At 38.8% G+C, this 24,969-nt stretch overlaps 1 protein-coding gene across 1 annotated transcript in view; it reads left to right on the top strand.

Annotated features, from left to right (window-relative positions):
* Positions 1-10,747: 10,747 nt before the first annotated feature.
* Positions 10,748-24,969, top strand: part of LOC126481159 (glycine cleavage system H protein, mitochondrial) — an 83,988-nt gene continuing 69,766 nt past the window's right edge. Inside the window, exon 1 of the mRNA XM_050104728.1 lies at positions 10,748-11,255. Within this exon, the coding sequence (XP_049960685.1) occupies positions 11,099-11,255 (157 nt within the window). The 5' untranslated portion in view covers positions 10,748-11,098. The remainder of the gene's footprint in view (positions 11,256-24,969) is intronic.

Here is a 24,969-nt window from a genome sequence, read left to right as displayed (position 1 = left end):
TGTTAAGTGGTTTTCCATGTCACCTCCATTTCCTTAAAATATTCTACCGCCATTGATACCAAATTAAGTAATTAGTTATGTCCTCTCACCATTTTCTGGTACACTTTTCGAATTTCACATGCTTTTGAACACCATTTCTGGTGCATTCTTCTTTGCCACGCACCCCCTTAAACTTTTGTACTGCGTTGTACACAAAAATTATGCAAATTAACCTAGTGTTCTGCACTTAACCTGCCGTTCTGCTCCCATTAACTACTGTACCTCTAACACCACATTCGTATAAAAATTGTATGCAAATTAATTAAATCGGTATTCTTCACATGTATGGGGTAGTTTTCCTTAATTCGCAGCATCCTATTGGTCGGTGAAATCTATGGAATGTAGCTTAAATAAAATACTGCTCACATAACTAATGAGGAAGTATTGAATAGGATTGGGGAGATGAGAAGTTTGTGGCACAACTTGACCAGAAGAAGGGATCGGTTGGTAGGACATGTTCTGAGGCATCAAGGGATCACAAATTTAGTATTGGAGGGCAGCGTGGAGGGTAAAAATCTTAGAGGGAGACCAAGAGATGAATACACTAAGCAGATTCAGAAGGATGTAGGTTGGAGTAGGTACTGGAAGATGAAGAAGCTTGCACAGGATAGAGTAGCATGGAGAGCTGCATCAAACCAGTCTCAGGACTGAAGACCACAACAACAATAACAATAAAAAACACATCCCGCCACTCGATGCCCCCGCCGCTGCCACCGCCACCGCGAGCCTCCGCCGGACGAAAACCAGCGTGAGCCATCGCTCTCACACCGCTGCAGGTGAAAGTTGGATCTATTTTTGTGTATACAGTTAGAATTCTTCGAGTGTTATATTGACGTCACAGAACTACAAGGCGCACTCACGCTGGTCCCATACGCGATGACGCATAGCTGTGGTATGGTCCGACATCGAGAGAGATGTTCAATGCTACCCAGAATAGCACAGGGTGTATTGTTCCTCTCGCGAGATGTGTCTAACAGTGCTTAACTGCCCAGCGTGACTGACACAACGCCGTGAAGTGCGCGCGTGTAGCTACAAACCCTCCCAACCGCATCTAACAAGGTTCTCAATCTTATACTGAAGTCACATGACTATGTAAAAATAAGAATCCAGTCGACCTCGCGGAAATTGTATAGTGTCCCAGAAATAGTTAACTCTCGCTTTCTTGATGTCTCAGGTTGTATGCACAGAAATTCTTGCCCTAACAGAACCTGTTTACGAAAATAGCGCAGAATGGCGTCGAATGCAGTATTCTTTGCGGACTTAACATGGTACCCCGTAAATCACGTGTTACGCTTCCTGCTTTCAACACACACAAACGCTCTCTCCGCTATGTAGAGGCTCCAATATCCCAGCACAAAGGATGTGAACGAATCGAGAATTATGATTGACTCTTATCGAATTTACCCACCGAATTACTGATACCGCTGGTATCGAAGCACCATCTGCCTTTTCTTTCTTTCTGCAGCGGAGGCTTTCAGCGGTTATTTTATACAGATCGTCATATTGCATTGGCAATTAAATCTTACAAACTACCATACATATCGTTAAATACGGAAAGACTCTTACTCATATACACTGCTCTCCCACCGAGGACAGGAGCTTGAATATTAGAACGTGAAACCGACCTGCGACCCATTAATATATCATCTCATACCCTACATAAAGTCAAATACAGAAAAACTCCTACTCAATTACACTGCTCTCCCACCGAGGACAGGAGCTTGAATATTAGTGCGTGAAACCGATCTCCAACCCAGAAATATATCACCGCGTACTGTGTCGATGTAGTAAGCATGCAATTTGTATCCTGCGCCAAACAAAATCATCCCTTTTACATCATTCATACATATACCACCAAGACAGGCAGTACCGTATATATACTCCTCTCAGCACTAGATATTTTCCTGCATCCAACAATCACAAGTCATCCACCCCCAATGCACGACCAGAGCACCCATAACAGACCAAAGTCAGTCTCAGAACTGTTCTACAAATTCGAGATCATTTCCCCTTGGCACAAACACGTTACTGTTTCTGCTCCGAGCTTGCTGCCTTGCTTGCTTGCTTTTCTACACACATCTCCAGACTCGGGATTACAAGAACACATGTATTTTTTCGCATGGTTCCCCATAATATTATACCATTTTCGCAGCACTTCTCGATATCAAGCACTAGGCAGCATCCTACTGATCGCTAGCGCAACATAATACCCAAGATAGAGACTGGAAATTAGTTATCTACAAACCTGAAACTTTAGCTAGGTGGGGCATGCTGTAAACCACTGATAACTAGAAACTTGTCACATCCACGAAGACATTTACTCAGCAACTGTAAACAAATAGGGGAATGAGATATTTCCACTCTTGAATACCGATGTTGGTGATGTAGTAGATTCCAAATCATCCCCATAAGGTCAACTAAAGTGTTTCTCATGTCTAGAGAACAGGCAAACTTGTCTTCCACACGCTAGATGCACACACCACAATCGATCTACTCTCAACTAAATAAAGGTGCGAAATTGTCAGAAGCAGTTAACCGAACAAATTACATGTGCGGGAATAACGATCCAGTACCAACGCACCTCCACATTCAATCTTCTCAAATTTCCACGCAATCTCGAAAGCTATCCAAGACATACTAAGTATTAGTTCGCTGTTTGGTCGTCTAGAGGTCAACACAGTTAATTCATCTACATTCCTACACTCCAACAGGCATTTCCAATCTGACACCTCCTACCGGTAATGGGAAACGTGAATCACTCCCACACAGGTCACCAGCGCTGCAGGCTCAGCACGTACAGGTAGAATGTTTATCCTAAGAAATAGGTCACATTTATATCTTATCCCTGTACCTAGAACTAAATGTTATGATCGCGGTCTCAGCTGAACGACATTCGACAATATGCAAAGTATCGGAAATACACTTTGTTGTCAGCTGTGGCTCTGGAAATAGAGATATCAGTACCATTCTTATGAATCGACATACTCTTCCCATGCAATCGTAGTACTCCATGTCAAATCTATACCTTTCTTACGATTGGACATAGTCACTTCCTTTACACATGTCAGAACACAAACGCATACTTTATAAACCTGATGCTCAAATACGAACATATCATGCACCCTCTACTACTAAGTATAATACTTCGTCAATAACCGATCGCTGGCGATACGAAATAATACTGAGAGAAATTCAACTATGGGTGGACATGTCCCATAAGTTTTTTCTTGCGAGTGCTACCACTGTGTCCTAGAAAGAGAGACGTAATCGGCCAGATGTTAAGAAAACTCGATCCCAACAATACTCTATGTTACTGCACAAGTAATCATGTTTCTACAGGTGCACACAAGTATCCATGTTAAAAGCTATAGTGGATTTATAAATCTAGGTACGACATTACCTCTGAATGAGGTGGTTTTTCTATCTGGACAAACGCCGAGATGGTGATCGCTGGAATGTATATTATCAGACCAGCACCCCAGTTACACTTAGCCCATGATGCAACGTCGTTATAAAATCACTGAATTTTGAAAGTGATTTGGCTAAGGGACGTGATACGTAAGCAGTATTTGCGACTCCCTCACACCGCCCCAGCTAGATATTTCTATAGTACATGTAACGTATTCTGACTCAATACCATATTAGAGGTTCTACAATGTATCCACTGAGTTATAGGCGATGACTGATTGAGATAGAACACAAACAGCAGTAGTAGATAATGTACTAATTGAGGTCATAAGAAAATGTACACAAGCTTTTCAGATCTCTAGTGTTACACTATCTGCTAGAAATGATGTCCATTATTTGGAATCAAGTCTTTCCATTCAACCACATACCTACACACCCACAGGAGAATCATATTTCTAGCACTCTCATATCTCGAAACGAGACCCCTTTATCGGATATGTTTGCTACAGTAAAATTCCAACGTGGTTTTAGTCACTCCCTATGCATCTTGCAACTGCTCTCATTTCTACAGCTTAGCGCATGTGATAGTTCTAATTTAAGTCGCAACTGCGCAGAACTCGGAGAATGACATATCCACCACCTACTGCAACCCATGTAGACATACAGAAAACAGAGCAAACGCTCTCCAAATGTGGAGGTGACTGGATACAGTCGAGTACAGTGCTATATTACGCCTCCCGATCAGTGCATTTGGGCTAGGTGTTGGCAGCTGTGCTACATTTGCAAGCAATTTTAGAACACAGAACGAGAGGTTAATTCATGATCTCATGGATCTATCCGGCATAAAATCGATAGAATTGCGAAAAATGACGAGGGAATAGGTATAAATTGACCGAATATACACCGAAATGCGGGGAAATTGAGGAAGTACTTGCGTATCTTCTGGTTCGCGCCTAACAATTTGTACATGGGAACAAGTATGCAGCAACAAAAGGAATCCGAGAAAACGTCGACATCGAAACGAAGGGAATCAGGGAGGCAGTCAATTTTTTTATGTCGAGGCAGCATTATACTGTATGTCTATTGAGATACCAGTGATACACCGGAGTTAACTACTGTATTTGATGCTTTTTAGGAATACAGAGAACCATTCACCTCTAAACTTACTTGCATCTGCGTTAAAGGATAACAGAGAGTGGATGGAGTGATCGATTGAGATGTAGCTGTAACGAAGTACGATTTAATGGTTGACTGTTGCATTCTAGAGAAGAAGTTGCTGCAGGTCATTTTTTCCACTATTCTGTCCGGATGCAACAGTTGCGTGACATAGCACTCGTTCTAGTTGTATACAGCTGCGTGTTCTGTATGTGGTTTAAAGCACTGTCTACTTGCGAGCGTTAACGGTAAACCTGTCGGTTACCAGAAGACTTCCATCTCATGTGTGATGAAGCTTGACACATTCCTCTAAAGAAACTTTGATTTATGCGATGTACTCCATCTCCCCTGTCGCATCTTGGATGTAAAATCGAGACTTCAGACTAAGTTATTGATAGGTGCTTCTGAGGCGCTGCAATCCCTGTGTACATATTTGCCTGACAGATGTGCTGTTTACGGAGTTAGTGACAGAATGACTTGTAATTTTCACATGTCGGAAGCTGCTGCTATGCGATTATCTGTTTCCTTGTAGGATCATTTTATATAGCCCTGATGCAGGCATCGTATAATTTCTGAGCAGTGATCGGATATGAACGGTGGACACTATATGTCACTGGAAAGCTATATAGTGCTTGTATGACGCAGAGCAAATGTTTTACGGAAGTAGTTTTTTCGTTTTACGGTTAGATAACATAGTTTATCGTAGACAAACCGAGAAGAAGGATGTATATCATGCGCTTGAAATATATTTCTCACATTGGAATATTAACAGCGCTACATTCCATACGACTGATAGGTTGGAAACGCAGGTGATCTAACATCATAGCCCGTTTTAAGTGTAGAACGTTGTAGCCTTAGGAGTGTGTGTGCTTATGTTCTCTCTTACCTATACCTTCCAGGTACCGATCCTAGACTCTAGAACAATACACAGTTTTAATCTGCCAGAAAGTTTCATATCAGCCCACACTCCGCTGCAGATTGAAAATCTCATTCTGGAAACATCCTCCAGGCTGTGGCTAAGCCATGTCTCCGCAATATCCTTTCTTCCAGGAGTGCTAGTTCTGCAAGGTTCGCAGAAGAGCTTCTGTGAAGTTTGGAAGGTAGGAGACGAGGTACTGGCAGAATTGAAGCTCTGAGAGTGGGTCGTGCTTGAGTACCTCAGATGGTAGAGCACTTGCCTGTGAAAGGCAAAGGTCCCGGTTTCGAGTCTCAGTCCAGCACACAGTCTTAAACTGCCAGGAAGTTTCACATCAGTGCACACTCTGCTGCAGGGTGAAAATCTCATTCTGGAGGACGGAGCATCTGTCTTGGATGGTACATCATTGACAGATTGAGAAATAACTTCAGGCATGCTCCTGGGAATTTTGTCAAGCCTTCTGCTGTTCATGACCTGGTAGACAATAGTGATAGTAACCTTAAGTGTATTTCAGATGATACCAGTGTCCACGATGAAGTACGAGTAATATCTGCTAACAACTGCTCAAATAACCAGGAAGTTAAATATATGCTTCTGGACGTTCAGACCAGTTGTTTTTTCCATTATATGCACAGTATTTCGATGATCGACCCAGCCATCTTCTTCAAGTGCTCTGGTTGGAATCCAGATAGCGAGTAGGCATAACAGCAAAACTCACAGCACCTGAAGAAGATGGCTGGTTTGGTCGCCAAAATATTATGTATGGAAAGGAAACAACTAGATTGAATGCCTGGGCATATACCATCAATCATTCATGCTGAGAAAACCTTAGAGGTCACATGTAGTCACATCATGATAAAATTTCAAATGGTATCAAGATTGGCAGCTTGCTTTAAATCGAGGTCGGTCACAGTGTGCCAAATTGCATGTGATCACGATGTGTGGGCTGCATGCAGGTTGAGGCATGGCTTGTTTCAGCTTTGGCCGTTCGTTCTTGGAAGTACTTGTTACATTGAGACATTTCATTAGTGTAGTGATGCGGGAGATTTTGCTCGCCACAACTCTCTTCACTTTGGCAGAATTGTGGTGTCACCCTCGTTTATCCTTCGCTATTTGTTCATGGTGTAATGAAATTCGTGGATCCATTGGCTGTTTGCACGAAAAGTGGCAGTCTACCGATTTACCGTCAAAAGCCTTTAAAAATCAATGGAGATGACAGAAGAGAAGGATAAGAATTTTCACTATTGCAGAACAGATATACAGCCGCATAATCGGTGGGTATCGCAAATTTCCTATGGAATAACATACCTTACAACACTATGCATAATAAGATTTAATACTTTAGATAACAATCAAGAAGCAAAAAATTACAACAATGACCGCTGGAGTTCATTGTTATGTACTTCAAGAAGCACTGTGTGCTAAATTTGCGGGCATGGAAGACACAATAAAATTTGAAGTACAAACAGTAAATTTTCTAAAGGCGCCTGCATGGTTACACTGTCAGTTGAACAGTTTTCGGTGGAAATGAACAAATTGTTTGAAAACTTTACGATATATTACTGCAAAGTATGTTGCTTAACTCAAACGGTATGCCTGGGATGATTTTTCTATTTAAAACCCGTTGTTCTTGAAATTATGATGAAACAATATGGGCAAGAACGACAATTAGAACATCTCGAGTGTTTGCAGATGTCGCGTTTTAAGTGAACTTGACTGCCCGCTGCCCACAGTAAAACACTGCTAGACGACGATTTATTTATTTCTGACTTCATCAAGATACATTTAAAAAGAAAATCACATCGTGGAAAGGACAAATTCTGACAAAAAACACCATCCATTTCCCTAAGACCATAGACGTTGAAGAAAAAGCTAGGTTTGAAGAACTCATTGTGACCTTGAGGAATTACAAGGAAAGTTTTCTAAACGTTTCGAGGACACTGCCAGTCTTACATCTGGTTTCGAGGTCGTTGCCTTTTCAATTGAAAGCACCCATGCGCATATGCTGACCTGCAGTGTAATTCCCGTATGTAAGATAAATTCTTTTGTATTAAAACTGCCCAGTCTACAATGTTTTCCTCGGGAAGAGTTTCCACGTCTGCATAATGTGATTGCAAATGTGATAAAATATTTCTATCAACATATGTGTGTGAAAGGCTTTTTTCGTTTACTAAGCTAAGTCACGATTATGTGGCAAATTGAGTGCAGAAATCTGTGAAACTGTCTGTGTGTGTCTGTACGGCAGTAGTCTGTACCAGATGAAAATTATATTATGTCTTCAGGGTGCCAAATATAATTAAATAATAATGTAAACTTGTTTCGTTTGTGATCTACGTTGTTGAGAAATATGATATCAAGCTGTATGCAGTGCAACTGCATTGACACCTTAATGTATTCTTGCAATTTCCCCTTCTTCACCCTCCTCATGCTCATACAGTGTTGTGTGGCAGTGGGGAAGTGTGCAGGCATGCAAGAGAGCTTTGGCATGTGAGCAAGAACACTGCTCTGTGCCAAATGTGTGGCTGTTCCTGCTTTAAATGTTCAGAAATTTAAAACTGTGTACTTCACAAAACGCAGCAATGTAGTATTTGGTGGCTAAAATGTCAAATAGACAATTCATACGAATACCTGTGTCTAACAATTTTTGATTATAGGTAATGGAATAGACCCATACAGTCAGTACCAGATAAAGCAACTGGCAGACCACGGTTCATTGTGAGGATGCTGAGAAGCACAGTTAGTCTACAAAAGAAGTGCTTGCAAAAAATATGATCCTTTCTAGGTTAGTGCTCAGTTCTGTGGGACCTGTACACAATAACTCTTGTGGCAAATATTAAAGTGCGAAAAAAGAGGAGTATTAAGAGTCACAGATTTGTTTTATTCTTAGGAGAGTGCCACAGAAATGCTGAGCAGCCTGAACTATAAGACACTTGAAAATAAGTGGTAAAATCGGACAAAAGTCTAGTCCCAAAGTTTCAAGAACCAGAACCAAGTGAAGAATTTAGGAATACTCTACAGGCCCATAGAGACATACGTAAGTATTCATGCAATCACTCTTCCCGCACTGCATATGCAAGTGAAATGGGAAGAAACCCTAATGTGCAGTACAATGGGAAGTGAGATAATACTTTTGTGTTGCACTTGCAACTCGCAATTGCGGGACTTTGGTACTGACGTGGCTGTAGAATAGTATTTCACAACACAGGCAAGTCACCATCATAACCGTTGCCTCTCTTATGTCGTTTATTAAAACACACAGCATACTATACATCTAAACCACTCATGAATGATTTATACCATATTCTATGTCACAGACGAGGCAATAATGAGGTGTAATGTCTTGGAAACGTGATGACCATTCGGCCTTATAAAATATATATTCCTGAGAAAAAGGTTATTGGTGTTCTGGTTTCCTAAAAGCATCTATCACTTCAGATTCTCTACATAGAAATTACACAGCTGAAAAATGATACAATTGTCTGTGGTAATCTTGAGTCTCTCGTCGTTTTGAAACAAAGCATTACTTCAATTGCAAGAAAAGGTACGACGTCGACACAGTAGGATGGGCGGTCAAAAAGCTTCCATTGAAAAGACTGGAGAATACTACGGGCTGCCATGTATGAACGAGCCTTGGCCTGGAGTAGTGCTATCCTGCACGAGAGTTCCCACGCCGTCGAGATTAGATGGTACCTCTGTATTTGGTGAATATTTGTGCTGTATGTCACCTGTAATTTCTCCTCCTCATTACATGAGATCAATCAAATGTTGCCCATTTCGTCCAGATAACGATGGCCTTTGTTTTTCTACTTTAGTAAGGAGCTTGAAGTTTTTCGGCCTTGGTGAAGTTAAATGGCGCCACCGCATTGACTGTTGTTTTGATTCTTCACCAGTATTAGATATCCGTATCTCGAAGAATGTGGCAAGACGACTCTCCATCTCGTCGATAGCAGCCGAAAACTTTCGTTTGCTTGACATTCTTTGATCTTTGTTTTTAGTCAGTAAACATATTAGGTACCCACCTTGCACACAGTTTCTGATATCCGAGCTTTTCCATGACAGCTGGGTAAACAGGGGCATATCCAACTTCAGGAAATTCATCATGCAGAGTACCAATCATCAACTGCCAATGTAGATCACATTTTCTGGGCTATTAGTTAAATGATTTAACTTGTCTAGATCGTGGGCCTGCCACTCTGCTTTTCATCATGCACATTGGTACAGCCACTTTGAAAGTCTCGATACTATTGTCTAGTCCTTCCATCACTCATTACTGTAGGCCCATAAAACAGTCATAGGCCCTGATGGCTTTGAGCATCTGTACATACTTTTGTAGGTGAAAATCGAAATACAGCGCACACTTTGCGATTTAAGGGAGCAACGATAATCGACACCATTATTGTTTGCTTTCACCCACAGTGAAAATGTAAGCAATCGACGACTAGTGTGAGTTTGTAAACAATCATTAGGTGGTGCTGCATTCCAACTTTGTTTTCCTGACTGCCAACATTTAATTGTAAGAATACTATTTTAACACACTTCGTATTCCTAACATTTGTCTCCTACAGTCGTAACTACTGCCAGAACCCATAAAGGGTAAGAGATGTCAGTTTTTTATTTAGGTCTTTCCCCATTTTTTTAGACATAAAGCGTCATTTCTTTAGTAATACTGCGTATAATTCTTATAAATATACGTAATGTTTTACAGCAGTTGGGCTTTCCCTATTTAGTATATCTCTATGTTCACACATTATATATGCAGCATTTTCCTTTCAGCTTAGTCCTCTCCTACTCTCCCTCCCCCCTTACCCAACGAGAGGTGTCTGGTCTTTGTATATAATAACGTAATGATGTGCAGTATCCTTTTTAGAAAACTAAGAGCTTCCTTACTAACTTTGTGTTTTGTATACCGGCACCATTAAGTAGTTACGGAGCTATTGTAATTTTTGTACCACATGCGTCCACTGACTATAAACAGTGGAGTGAAGATATTCTTAACAAGTAAACGATGGAGCCCATGCGCTCTTTATACCGTTTGGTCAGTTCTATACCGTTCTAACTGGACTTTGCTCTTCGGAGGTCGAGAAGTCCTTGAACCCTCTGGGTACTGCCGCTCGATAAGCATGCGGCGATCTTGGGAGAGGGCAGAGGATCAAGCATGGTTGTCATATTTTCAACAAAAATGATGTAACTACGAGGCTGCGTTATCATGAATTGATTCAGGGGGGGACGCGCAGGGACATAAACACAAGAGAGACTGTATTGGCGTATTCTTCCGTGCTGTTAGGCTACATGAGTAGTTTTACATTAAGAAACTGCGAAGGTTCGACGTTGTGTTAAAATTTTTCGATAAACGCAATTTATCAAAAATGAAAATAGCTAGTGATAGCGAATGTTGAACTTTTAGGCTACAGGTGCCACGCTTTTATTTTCCTTCGTATGATCACGTGGTGAAGGATTTTATCTGCCGGTCTGTTTGTTGATAAGAACCTCTTTGGCAAGAACTGTGTTCAGTGGCAAACTCAAGTTGGCTATCCGTGCGCGCTGTAAGAGTTACAGAATTAGGTTTTCAAACTTTACGCAATGGTTGTCTCCGTGCATGTCATCTTGCGATCTAGGCATATTTCGGCTCTTACATGTCGTGTGCTGCATAAAATAAGTAATGTAGAGGCCGGCAGTAGTAGTAAACGGGTAAACTTTGCTAGATGTCTCAGCACGACAGTTCCGAAGACAACAGGAGGTAGGTGCAATAATTTTGATGATTAACCATTACGCACAGTCATTTTATATGTTGGAATAAAGTGCAAAATAAATTCAGTAGTTTTACGGTTATTTCTTTGTGCTTTGGCCAGGTACCTACCGGTCTCGTCAGTCAATACGCATGTGTTCGGCAGTTACAGTGACTGAAGTTTCTAGTTGTATTAAATTTGTCAGTAATTGTGAGAGGAGAACATATTCAATATTAAATGTGACACCTTTATTTTGCCACAAGGGAAAAAATGGCAGTTAAATATGCAGCTGAATTTTCTATTCTCTTCAACTTCACTTTATTGCTCGTAACACAATTTTATATGCACGTGCTCTTTCTACGAAGTGAAAAGTTTTTAAACTTACAATTTTTTTTAGTTTACATTTTCTTATAAATTCAAGTTACAAGGGCATTTTTAGATAAGCCACTGCTTGACTCGCTTTTTAAAAGTATCCACCGTCAGTATCTTCGTTTGGTAACGAGTTATTAAAAACTGCTCCTTCGACTTAGGGGCTTTTTGCTGTTAATCTTCTGTTAACCATATGAAAGTCTTTCTATGCCTTGTTTCATAGTTGTGAATATCCACGTTTCTTTTTGTGGCCTTATTGTCTTCTTTGACTATCATTATAGTTTCTGGTATATACGTGGCATAAACTGTGAGAATATTGTCTAATGAATAGGTGTTTGCAAGAAGCTCCTGATTTTTCTTTTGCTATGATCCTCAAGGTTGCTTCTGCAGTATGAAAACCCTTTTCATATTAGTTTGGGATGCCACAAGAAAGGGCACACTAATCTATAGGCCTAATATACAGTCCATATGGTTTCAGGAGTAAGGTATAGTGACCATCTTTGTAATACTTTTTTTTACAGGCATTATCAGCTTGCTGCTTCCATGAAAGTCGATTGCATATGCATAAACACAAGAATTTACAATTGTACAGGTTTTTTTATTTTTTTTAAATATAATTTTATTGATCACAGTATTTTGTCTGTTTGGTCAACTTAGTGTGACTGTTAGGCTCATAGGTCCCGTATTCAGATTGTACCATAAGTGAAAGTAACTTAAAATTTTAAACAAATATTTAGGAACAAGTCATTACTAAATTCAGTAACAGTCTACACAGAAATTGTCTTTCACAACAGCTCGGAAGCTCATTTATTATTAAATTAGCACCTTAATTAGCTACATCCACGATGAATACTGATTTCCATTCTTACTGCATCATGTGATCAGTTAACTTCTTCATCCTTTCTGCACAAAAGACACAAATGTACACTACATCATCATACAATCGGTAATATGTATAGGCAATCAAAGCATTAGTACTGTCATTGAAACTAAATTTCTAGGGATTCATATCCAGGAAAATCTTAAATTGATCTCTCATATCACATCCCTAAATTTAAAACTAGCAAAAATGAGCTATGTATTAATAATTCCTTGCAACAATACTACTGCAGAAACAATTAGGGCTGTATACTTTGCTCGTGTACATTCAGTACTGAAGTACTGTATCATTTTATGGGGAAATGTAAAACAGCCAAAACTGTTTTCAGGAAACAAAAGGCAATTATAAGTATAATGAAATAGTGAGCAGCAGAAAACCATGCAAACCTATCTTTAAAGATCTTACCCCTTCCCTTCATTTATATACTGGAAGTAGTCATGCATGTAAAAAAAAAAGTAAAACTACTGAGAAAAAGACCTTTTTCCTCAAGTGTCCATGATTACTGTACCAGGTCTGTAACACCACATTATACCAGAAAGGTGTATATCTTGCAGGGACAAAACTATAGAACAGATTACCATGACATATAACCTCTCTTCCTGAACGACAGAGCTTTAAAAAGTGTGTGAAGCCCACCTTCTGAAAAACTGCAGCTATTCACTCTCACAGAATCTTATGCTAGAAAAATTTTAATTTGTATCTTTAATTATAGAAATAAATTATAAATATACACTAGTTAATAAAAATTGTAAGTATTAACTGTATAGATCCAATTTGTTATAAAAATTTAAATGGTGTATGTTTCCTGTTTGTAAAACCAATAGATAAGAAGGTTTTCTGTCTGGTATCCTGTGTACGATATAAGTACTGAAAGACAGATTTATGTGGACAGATAAATACATAAATTGCATATGAATTTACAACAATTAATGAAATTGGAAAATGTTTACAGGTTTTACAGTATCTTTGTTGGCCATAGTTTACAACTGCACCTTTTTGCATAAAAAACACAAATTAGAAAATTAAGACATTTAAAATTCACACGATGAAAATGTGTTAGGTCATCCCATGGTAACTCACTACAAAGTGATGTTTATGTTATAAGTTTTGGACAGATAACAGAAGGAAATGCTTCTAGTAAATATTTTTTATACGTCAAAACGTACTTCATACAGAATGCTATATAAACCTAGATCACAATAATTGTTACATTACTATATTTATAAAACCAAATCTTATAACTATTCTTGGTAACTCACATTACATTTCCAAGAAATGGCTTTTGCATATGATATAGAAAATACAATAGTCTGCTCTGTTTTATGTGAACATTTCTTGTAAGTTTTACACACAATACCAGAAAATCTTATAAGTATTTTAACAAAGTTCCAAACATTTAATCTCCAATAAAATAAATATTAAAACATAATGAAAAAGTAACTCACATTATAATATACAGTGACTCACATTACATTGTCGCAGATCACAGTCAAACTTTAAATAACCACGGCAATTTACAACACTTGGAGGGTTCACTTTTCTGACAAGCTTGTCTTTAGTGTAGTATATCCCACCTTTACTTTCAGGCCACTTCCAAAACTTCCCATCTTTCATCATAACATCAACTTTAAACTCACCATTTTCATTCAATTTTATAACATAACCAGGAAAATATGTATTGTCATATTTTACCACCACCCAGTCATCTACTCATATACGAGGGCAGTTCAATAAGTAATGCAACACATTTTTTTTCTCAAACAGGGGTTGTTTTATTCAGCATTGAAATGCACCAGGTTATTCCCCAATCTTTTAGCTACACAACACTATTTTGCAACGTAATCTCCATTCAATGCTACGGCCTTATGCCACCTTGAAATGAGGGCCTGTATGCCTGCACGGTACCATTCCACTGGTCGATGTCGGAGCCAACGTCGTACTGCATCAATAACTTCTTCATCATCCGCGTAGTGCCTCCCATGGATTGCGTCCTTCATTGGGCCAAACATATGGAAATCCGACGGTGCGAGATCAGGGCTGTAGGGTGCATGAGGAAGAACAGTCCACTGAAGTTTTGTGAGCTCCTCTCGGGTGCGAAGACTTGTGTGAGGTCTTGCGTTGTCATGAAGAAGGAGAAGTTCGTTCAGATTTTTGTGCCTACGAACACGCTGAAGTCGTTTCTTCAATTTCTGAAGAGTAGCACAATACACTTCAGAGTTGATCGTTTGACCATGGGGAAGGACATCGAACAGAATAACCCCTTCAGCGTCCCAGAAGACTGTAACCATGACTTTACCGGCTGAGGGTATGGCTTTAAACTTTTTCTTGGTAGGGGAGTTGGTGTGGCGCCACTCCATTGATTGCCGTTTTGTTTCAGGTTCGAAGTGATGAACCCATGTTTCATCGCCTGTAACAGTCTTTGACAAGCCACATGACGAGCAAGCAATTCCGCACAGATGGTTCTCCTTTGCTCTTTACGGTGTTCGGTTAGACAACGAGGGACCCAGCGGGAACAAACCTTTGAATATCCCAACTGGTGAACAATTGTGACAGCACTACCAATAGAGATGTCAAGTTGAGCACTGAGTTGTTTGATGGTGATCCGTCAATCATCTCGAACGAGTGTGTTCGCACGCTCCGCCATTGCAGGAGTCACAGCTGTGCACAGCCGGCCCGCACGCGGGAGATCAGACAGTCTTGCTTGACCTTGCGGCGATGATGACACACGCTTTGCCCAACGACTCACCGTGCTTTTGTCCACTGCCAGATCACCGTAGACATTCTGCAAGCGGCTATGAATATCTGAGATGCCCTGGTTTTCCGCCAAAAGAAACTCGATTACTGCCCGTTGTTTGCAACACACATCCGTTACAGACGCCATTTTAACAGCTCCGTACAGCGCTGCCACCTGTCGGAAGTCAATGAAACTATACGAGACGAAGCGGGAATGTTTGAAAATATTCCACAAGAAATTTCCGGTTTTTTCAACCAAAATTGGCTGAGAAAAAAAATGTGTTGCATTACTTATTGAACTGCCCTCGTATCTAGTGATTTTTCTGTTCTGTTAGTGTTTTCATCTGCAGCTGATGAAGTTGTGCCCTACAACTTCATTATTATAGAGTTCCAAATAATGAATTTTAGAAATGTTCTTGTTCTTGATTAAGGCCAAGAGATGTAGTTTTTTGTTTCTTTGGCTAAAGTCTTCTTCGCCCATTAGAACTGCTATCACATTAGAAGAAGAATTCAACAATGCTTTTACAAAATCTGTTGCATTGTTTACAACACATTTCGTGCTTTTCACATGAGACCAAACTTGGTGTTTGACAGCCCCACCAATTCCATACACTGGCCCATGAGTAGTTGCAAAGTACTTCCATGTAATTCTTTTGGCATGACTCTGACTTAGAACTTGTATAGCCAATATATCTGCTTTTAAACTGGAAAGTAAGACCATCTGACCCAGATTGCAACTTCTCTAATATTTTTTGGTAGTTCTTCAAGAAGTCTATCAACATAGGGAATGACAGTGTTTTTGTGTGGTCCAGATTATCAGATACCAACATGCAGGGGTGAGAAGTACCTGCATGCCAAATCATGGCAGTAAAAATACTAATTAGATTCTGCTGCCAGTGTGCACTTTGAATTTCATATTGACTTACCCATGTAACATTTTGAGGAAAATCAATTTGCATCATGGCAGTTAGCATCGGATTCCTTATCGCTTTGATAGTTCTTTGAGTGTTCTCTCTTAGAGTAGCAGTGCTCTAAAAGTTTAGGTCCAATGGTAAGAATATGATCAATAAGATTCTGTAATGTACCTTCTTTCTCTACTTTCAAAATTCTGCCATCACTCTCGTACCACACATACCATTTCATGCCGTACTCTTGTACACCAGTACACAAATCAAGAAGTTTAACTGCCAATAAATCTTTGCATTTCATGCACTTTCCCAACCAATAGTCGGCTGTAGGCTCTGCGTAGAAAAGAATTCTGGCCAGTTACTGGTGCACTCAGATATTTGAGGTACTATGCTATGAAGAGAGTTAATAGCACAGATGAAATTCTTGTGATATCTGCAGAGACATGCGTTGGAAATTTATTGGCAAGCATGACATGTTTGGGTCTTAATTCTCCGAATTTACTTTTCCAATCACTTTGACATTTTCTTCACAAAACATTGCATGGGCTTCTTTCAAAGAAAACATCAAGTATCGTACTTGCAACTTACTCTTACCTTTGTCATCTTTTACAGTCACAACGTCTTTGCGTCCAGGGCCTGTCGGCTAATGTCATCCCTTTCATAGAATTTGCTCACTGCACTTATTGTTTCACCACTTATTTTTTGTTTAGAGATTCTTTCCACTTCTAAAGGTTCAACAGATGTGTAATACAACCTTCTAAAAACACATTTTTGTTTTCTGGGTGATGATGCTGGAAGTACACATTTCACTTTTGATATGGCTTTTCCCAATGAAGACCATATTTTTATATGGTGGAGAAGCAGAACTACTCGGTGTAGCTGAAGATGCTTCCTTTAGGCACTTCCGGTATTTGCCAACTTTTTCTCTAACATTCAGTTTCCTGTCTGCAGCAATCTTTTCTTGTTCTCTTGTACTTAAACATTTTTCCTGTTCCTGCTTTGTTTTCCTGAATTTTTTCATAATTTCCTTGTGTTTGATTTTACACTCTTCATATCTGCCTTCATCTTTCAATTTCTGTCTTCTTCTTCTTCTCATCTTTTCAGCTGCACTTAAAGGCATTCCGCAAAAATTGAAAATGTTGCAAAGTAGAAATAGCTATTCCCTATGGGATTTTATGTGGCATATGGAGATAAATATACATTAAATATGTTGAAATATATTGTTAGTTGTGTTGTATGTAGTTCAGAACCAATCTGACTGCTCAAAATTATAACTAAACCTACAAAAATTATAGTAACTCATGTTACATAAATAAAGGTAACTCGCATTACTTGAATTAAATATCCTATACCAGGAGAAGGCTTCCAGGAGGAAATTTGAGTCACCAAATTATCAGTTACTCTCCTGTGAAGGACAGAATGGCATGTTTCTGTACTTTATGTATTTTGTGAAAATCTTTAAAAAAACTGGCATTTGGTAACTCATATTACACATTTTGGGTTAGGTTATATAATTTTTTTTGTATTTATCATGCTTTAATTGTTTGCTTCTAAAAATATACCAAAAGTAAGTAGAAGTTATGCACTTTAAAGTGATATACAAACCATAAAGAATTATTATAAATTTCATGATTTTTTTCTTACCTTGAAATTGATCAAATCTTCTGCGTGAACAAACTTAACAATATAGTCTTCAAAACAGTGGCTCCCACAAGTAAACAATAGGTTTTGGAGGGAAAAATCAATCTTGTCAACAAAATTCAATGCCCAACCTACATATGTAACGGGGGAAAAGATTCCCACAGGAAAAATTAATTTTTTGATAATGATTCCGTGTTTACATGGAATGACCCTGTTGCATAGTAGTCTACTTCTTTATGCTAACAAATATTTATTTGTGCTGCAAGAAAATTTACTGAAGTGATAGCTGTGCACAGATTTTTTAATTTTGCAGTCTGTTTTACCTAGCCACACTTAACACAATACAAATTTTCCATTATCACTATTTATTACAATAACAACATACACATTTAGGTTTTAACCTGATAGGGACTCAGCTACACCGTAGTAACACACCTGCAGTAGGTAGGTATGAACAGCTGTTTTGAATGCCGAAATATTTTTGATAATTTTGATGTCACAAGGTAGTTTGTTGTACAGCTTGTTTCCTGCTTGGCATGTTCCATTTTATTTGTGTGGTACTTGAATATTGGACATGTATATGTCTTCTGTTGTGTGAGTGAATACCTTGCTTTCTGACTCCAAACTGATTTTTATTGTCTTAAGATTTTCCTAATAAAAAGCAAAATATATAAACAATCCAATGGAGGGACTTCAATAAAGGCTTCCACAAGCTTTTGTGAGCTCCCCTTTCCATTGCTTGTGCCACTCTTTTGGGTCGAGAAAGCACTAAAATTCCCTGAGAAGTTTACATCTTGCAGAAGTTTACATCTGCTGTGACAAAGTATACATTTTTTATTGTTTGCTTTGATGTGCGACTTGAAAGAATTTTAATGCAGTAACAGTGGTGTTCAGTTTATTGGTTACATATTTTGTAAGAGGAACCCATCTCAGATACTCGTGGATCCATATTCTTAGTAGCGTTCACATTTTCTGTGTTTCTGGTGAATAAATATACGTGGGGCTAATGGCTGCTTATTCTGTACTGTGCGTAGATTCATAGTAACTGTTTATTGGATATTTATTATTAGATTGTTTGCAGAAAACCACTTTGTAATTTCTGAGGTGCATATTTTGATTTCATTCCACAATTGCTGAACAGTCATTCCTTTGACTAACACACTTGTCATCAGCAAATTTATTATACTTATGATGTGGGCTGGTTGGCCCCAGCTCATTTACATAGAGCAAAAACAAAACTTCTCCCTGAATGGAGCCCTGTGGTACACTACACTAAGTGCACAGTTTTTCAGTTTGATAGATCTTCATGTTATTTCATTCTTGGAATGCAAGTTCAGCTATTTGCTCTCTATTTTGTATGTAAGACTTTAACCACTCATTAGCTAGTCCCCTATTACCTACACATTGTAGTTTTGTAAACAAGATGGTGTGGCTTATGACATCAGATGCCTTTGAGGGGTCTAGAAAAATTGCAGAAATACACTCTCGATTGTTAATTACATTTGAACTGTCATTCAGGAATGCCAAAATTGTAGTGTCAGTAGATCTGGGTTTAAGAAAACCTTGCTGAGAGTCTGAGAAATAGTTTCTGTTTTCTGTAAAGTTTATTAATCTCTTTGGTAGATTTTTCTCCATTATTCTGGAACACCCAGATATGAATCATATTGGCCTATAGCTGGATAATCCATTTTTATCCCTTTTTTGTAGAGGGGCTTTACTCTGGCTGTTTCCAATTTTTTGGGGGATATGACCTCTGAGGGTGAACAGTTGCAGATTCATCTAGAGGCTTGACTATGAAGGGAGCATTTTTCTGTACAATGAAGACAGGTATATTGTCTATAACAAATGAGTATTTTGATTTAATAGCGTCTAGCATTTCTTTCTCACTAATCGGGTATAGGAGGAGAGTTTTATCATTTGACCTACATCTGAATTGATTCATTACTGCATACTGAGAGTTTTGCTGTGTGAGGTTTTTTGCTACCTGTGTGAAGTATGCATTAAATGTATTTGCAATTTTTCTGTGGTCTGATAATACAACTGATCTTTCTGAGGTGTTAATATTCTGAGATTCTACATTTTTTTGCTACTGTTTCCCTACTTACAATATTCCACAAGGTGTTTATTTTATTTTCAGAGTTTTATATGTATTTCCAGAATGAAATTTTCACTCTGCAGCAGAGTGTTTGCTGATTTTATATGTATTTGTTTTGGCTTGTTTTGTGAACCTGTTGAGGATTTTCTTGCAGGATCTGAAATATGGTACAATTCTAGAGATGAGTTCTATTTGGACATTTTGTGTAGTAATCTTTTTCTTTTGTTTGCAGGTATTTGTATTACAAAGACAATCCAATTACTTTTTTACATTTCCTTTTTATATTTTCTCCTTTTTCAGGAGGAAACAGAAATATAAGTAATAAGCCACTAATGAAGCTATTGAAACTGTCATCAGTATTTGAATATTTATGTCTTTCTCCCCAGTTGTCTTTGCTCAAGCAGTGGCGAAATTAATTTGTGAATGAGATCATGGCAGAGTAAGGAGTTGTAGTTTTTTTAAACTATGGCATGCACAAGTCTCTGGGAGGTGTATTTTCAGTGGTCGTAATATTTTAGTCCTTTTCTGTGGTACAAAGCACCTATTTCGAGGAGAGTTTTCCCATCTTCAAATGTAATACATTTTTCCAAAGGGGGGGGGGTTGATTCTAAATCGTTTATTTAAAAAAAAGTAAGGGCTTCATTCAGCCTAAGATCAAGCCTTGGTTACACAGTGTTCTTTTTTCCCCCCATGCCTGGCGTCCACTTAACACTGTTTCCTCCTCCTGCATTGACTTGACTATTTGTTGCCTGTTTTGAAGGTAAATAAATTTATAATTTTTTTGCATAGCTCAGGGTTTTAACGTCAGTATCCTTTATGAGGTCTAAAAATACAGCTGTTAAATGTTCTTTATGTTCCATCGTTGTTAGGAGAAGGAAAGCTGCTGTTTTACGGATCGGAGTGTGGAATGTCAGATCCCTTAATCGGGCAGGTAGGTTAGAAAATTTGAAAAGGGAAATGAATAGTTCAAAGTTAGATATAGTGGGAATTAGTGAAGATCGGTAGCAGCAGGAACAAGACTTCTGCTCAGGTGAATACAAGGCTATAAATACAAAGTCAAATAGGGGTAATGCAGGAGTAGGTTTAATAATGAATTAAAAAATAGGAGCGTGTTTAAACTATGAACAGCATAGTGAACACATTATTGTAGCCAAGATAGACACGAAGCCCACAGTAGTACAGGTTTATATGCCAACTACGTCCACAGATGATGAAGAGATTGAAGACATGTACGATGCGATAAAAGAAATTTTTCAGATAGTGAAGGGAGGTGAAAATTTAGTAGTCATGGGGGACTGGAATTTGATAGTAGGAAGAGGAAGAGAAAGAAAAGTAGTAGGAGAATATGGAATGGGGATAAGGAATGAAAGAGCAAGCCACCTGCTAGATTTTCGCACAGAGCATACCTTAATCATAGCCAATACACGGTTAAAGAATCATGAAAGAAGGTTGTGTACACGGAAGAGGCCTGGAGTCACTGGAAGGTTTCAGATAGATTATGTAATGGTAAGACAGAGATGTAGGAATCAGGTTTTAAATTGTAAGGCATTTCCAGGGGCAGATGTAGACTCTGACCACAATCTATTGGTTATGAACTGTAGATTAAAACTAAAGAAACTGCAAACAGATAGGAATTTAAGGAGATGGAACCTGGATAAACTGAAAGAACCAGAGGTTGTAGAAAGTTCCAGATAGAGCATTAGGGAACGATTGACAAGAATGGGGCAAAGAAATACAGGAGAAAAAGAATCGGTAGCTTTGAGAGATGAAATAGTGAAGGCAGCAGAGAATCAAGTAGGTAAAAAGACGAGGGATAGTAGAAATCCTTGGGTAACAGAATAGATAGTGAATTTAATTGATGAAAGGAGAAAATATAAAAATGTAGTCAATGAAGTAGGTAAAAAGGAATACAAACGTTTCAAAAATGAGATCGACAGGAAGTGCAAAATGGCTAAGCAGGGATGGCTAGAGGACAAATGTATGGATGTAGAGGCATATATCACTAGGGGGTAAGATAGATAGTGCCTACAGGAAAGTTACAGACATTTGGAGAAAGAGAATCACTTGTATCAATATATCAAGAGCTCAGAAGGAAAACCAGTTCTAAGCAAAGAAGGGAAAGCAGATAGGTGGAAGGAGTACATAGAGGGTCTAAACAAGGGTGATGTACTTGAGGGCTATATTGTGGAAATAGAAGAGGATGCAGATGGAGATGAAATGGGAGACAAGATTCTGTGTGAAGAATTTGATAGAGCACTGAAAAACCTAAGTCAAAACAAGTCCCCGGGAATAGACAACTCCACTAGAACTACTGCTAGCCTTGGGAGAGCCAGCCCTGACAAAACTGTACCATCTGGTGAGCAAGATGTACAAGACAGGCGAAATGCCCTCAGATTTAAAGTAGAATGTAATAATCCCAATCTCAAAGAAAGCAGGCATTGACAAGTGAGAAAATTACCGAACAATCAGTTTAATAAGTCATGGCTGAAAAATAATAAATAGAATTCTTTACAGATAAATAGGAAAACTGGTAGAAGCTGACCCTGGGGAAGATCAATTTGGATTCCGTAGAAATGTTGGAACACGTGAGGCAATACTGACCCGACGATCTATCATAGAAGATAGATTAAGGAGAGGCAAACCTATGTTTCTAGCATTTGTAGACTTAGAGAAAGCTTTTGACAATGTTGACTGGAATACTCTTTCAAATTCTGAAGGTGGCAGGGATCAGGGATCAAATACAGGGAGCAAACGGTTTTTTACAATTTGTACAGAAGCCGGATGGCACTTACAAGAGTCAAGGGGCATAGAAGGGAAGCAGTGGTTGGGAAGGCAGTGAGACAGGGTTGTAGCCTATCCCCAATGTTGTTCAATCTTTATATTGTGCAAGCAGTAGAGGAAACAAAAGAAAAATTTGGAGTAGAAATTAAAATCCATGGAGAAGAAGTAAAAACTTTTGAGGTTTGCTGATGACATTGTAATTCTGTCGGAGGCAGCAAAGGGCCTGGAAGAGCAATTGAACAGAATGGGCAGTGTCTTGAAAGGAGGATAAGATGAACATCAACAAAAGCAAAATGAGGATAATGGAATGTAGTCGAATTAGGTCGGGTGATGCTGAGGGTATTAGATTAGGAAATGAGACACTTAAAGCAGTAAAGGAGTTTTGCTATTTGGGGAACAAAAAACTGATGATGGTCGAAGTAGAGAGGATATAAAATGTAGCCTGGCAATGGCAAGGAAAGTGTTTCTGAAGAAGAGAAATTTAACAGTGAGTATAGATTGAAGTGTAATCAGGAAGTCTTTTCTGATGGTATTTGTATGGAGTGTAGCCATGTATGGAAGTGGAACATGGATGATAAATAGTTTAGACAAAAAGAGAATAGAAGCTTTTGAAATGTGTTGCTACAGAAGAGTAGAATTGGGGAGAAAACAAATTTTGTGGCACAACATGACTAGAAGAAGGGATCGGTTGGTATGACATGTTCTGAGGCATCAAGGGACCACCAATTTAGTATTGGAGGGAAGTGCGGAGGATAAAAATCATAGAGGCAAACCAAGGGATGAATACACTAAGCATATTCAGGAGGATGTAGGTTGCAGTAGTTGCTCGGAGATGAAGCAGCTAGCACAGGATAGAGTAACATGGAGAGCTGCATCAAACCAGTCTCTGGACTGAAGAAGAAGAAGAAGCCGCCGCCGACAACAACAACACATCTTCCATCGAAGTAGCAGCCACATAGACGAAATTAAAGCATAGTTTTTGTTCAGTATTTTGGCACATAGTCCTAAAGACATAGAACAGCTACAAAATCAGGAAGGGTTTCAGCTATTTCTGCTGCACATTTCTTTAACATAGGCTCAGGAATTTTGTTAAGTGGCAGACCTTGAAAACTTCTTTCTTTTCTTGGTTATGAAAAAAGTATACTTTTGTTGATATTGTTTCGTGCTTGTTCTTCTGTATCATTTGCTACAACCAATTTCACACGATTTCCAGCTACATCTTTGAAAGAGGTATTAAATTTATTTTTTACTTTGTAAAGGTTCATTATTTCCTCTGCATATTTGACCAAAATCAAGTTTTGGTTTTCTGTGAGTGTTTTTTTCTTTTTTCCCTGTAGCAGTATCCCACACTGACCATTTTGTGTGGGATATTTGTTATGAGGTATGCTTTTGTCTGCTTTGGTATTTCATAATGTAATCCTTCCTTCTTTGGGGACTTATGAATCCCTAGTGTAAACTGGCTACTCCTCCAGTTCTTCCTCAATAATTTCCTTCTTTTGATAGGGAAGCATAACTGTGAATAGTAGGATAATCCATTAATTATTCACTGGTATTGTTCAAAACTTCTTCCCATACCTTCTTAGCAAGGCAGTGTACAGATAAATTTATGTTCTGATCACTGTAGCTTCTCACTTCATTTGTTACATAATAATGTGAAATATGCTCATGAGCATTCAGTTCAACTGAATTTGTTAAAGGCTTTAAGTTGTATGGTCACCAAATCTTTTAATATTGACCTCTTCATTGCTCCTCTTTATTACATTTGTAAATACCTGGTTGTTGGTTATGACTTAGGCAGTTGTTACTTCTGTTGGTTTTAAGTTCAGAGTCAGAAGTTGACTTAGCAGATCTTTTTTTATTTCCATTGAAAGCAAATATGTCATATACAGTCAGGCTCTTGTGCCCTTTTTGTCAAACTGTAAAGTGGTGTCTTTGTTTATGGGAAGGCAAATGTTATCCTTGGATAGCGATTTTCAGCACTGGCAAACTCGGAGCACGTTAAGGCTAGTTTCCTTCACCTCAGCATGCAGCCTTATTTTCCAACCAAATGCGCTGTTTTATATGCCAATGCTTTGTGGACACCACCTTGAGTTTTAAGGGATAAGCCACACGTGACAAATGTGGTAAGATCTCCCATGAAGGTGTTGGTTGTTCATATCCCCCCAAAATGTGTGAACTACTCTGGGAATCACCCTGTCTGGAGTAGAGACCGCAGTGTCTTCCTCGAAGAAAGTAAGATACAGGAGATCAAAACAACTAAGCATATGTCATATGGTGAGGCAAAAAATCTACAGCACCATGCAGCCCCAAAGTTTGCT

This window comes from Schistocerca serialis, chromosome 5, assembly GCF_023864345.2.
Source record: "Schistocerca serialis cubense isolate TAMUIC-IGC-003099 chromosome 5, iqSchSeri2.2, whole genome shotgun sequence".
Lineage (NCBI taxonomy): Eukaryota > Metazoa > Arthropoda > Insecta > Orthoptera > Acrididae > Schistocerca > Schistocerca serialis.
Note: the sequence above shows the minus strand (reverse complement) of the source record. Positions and strands in the feature narration are given on the sequence as shown.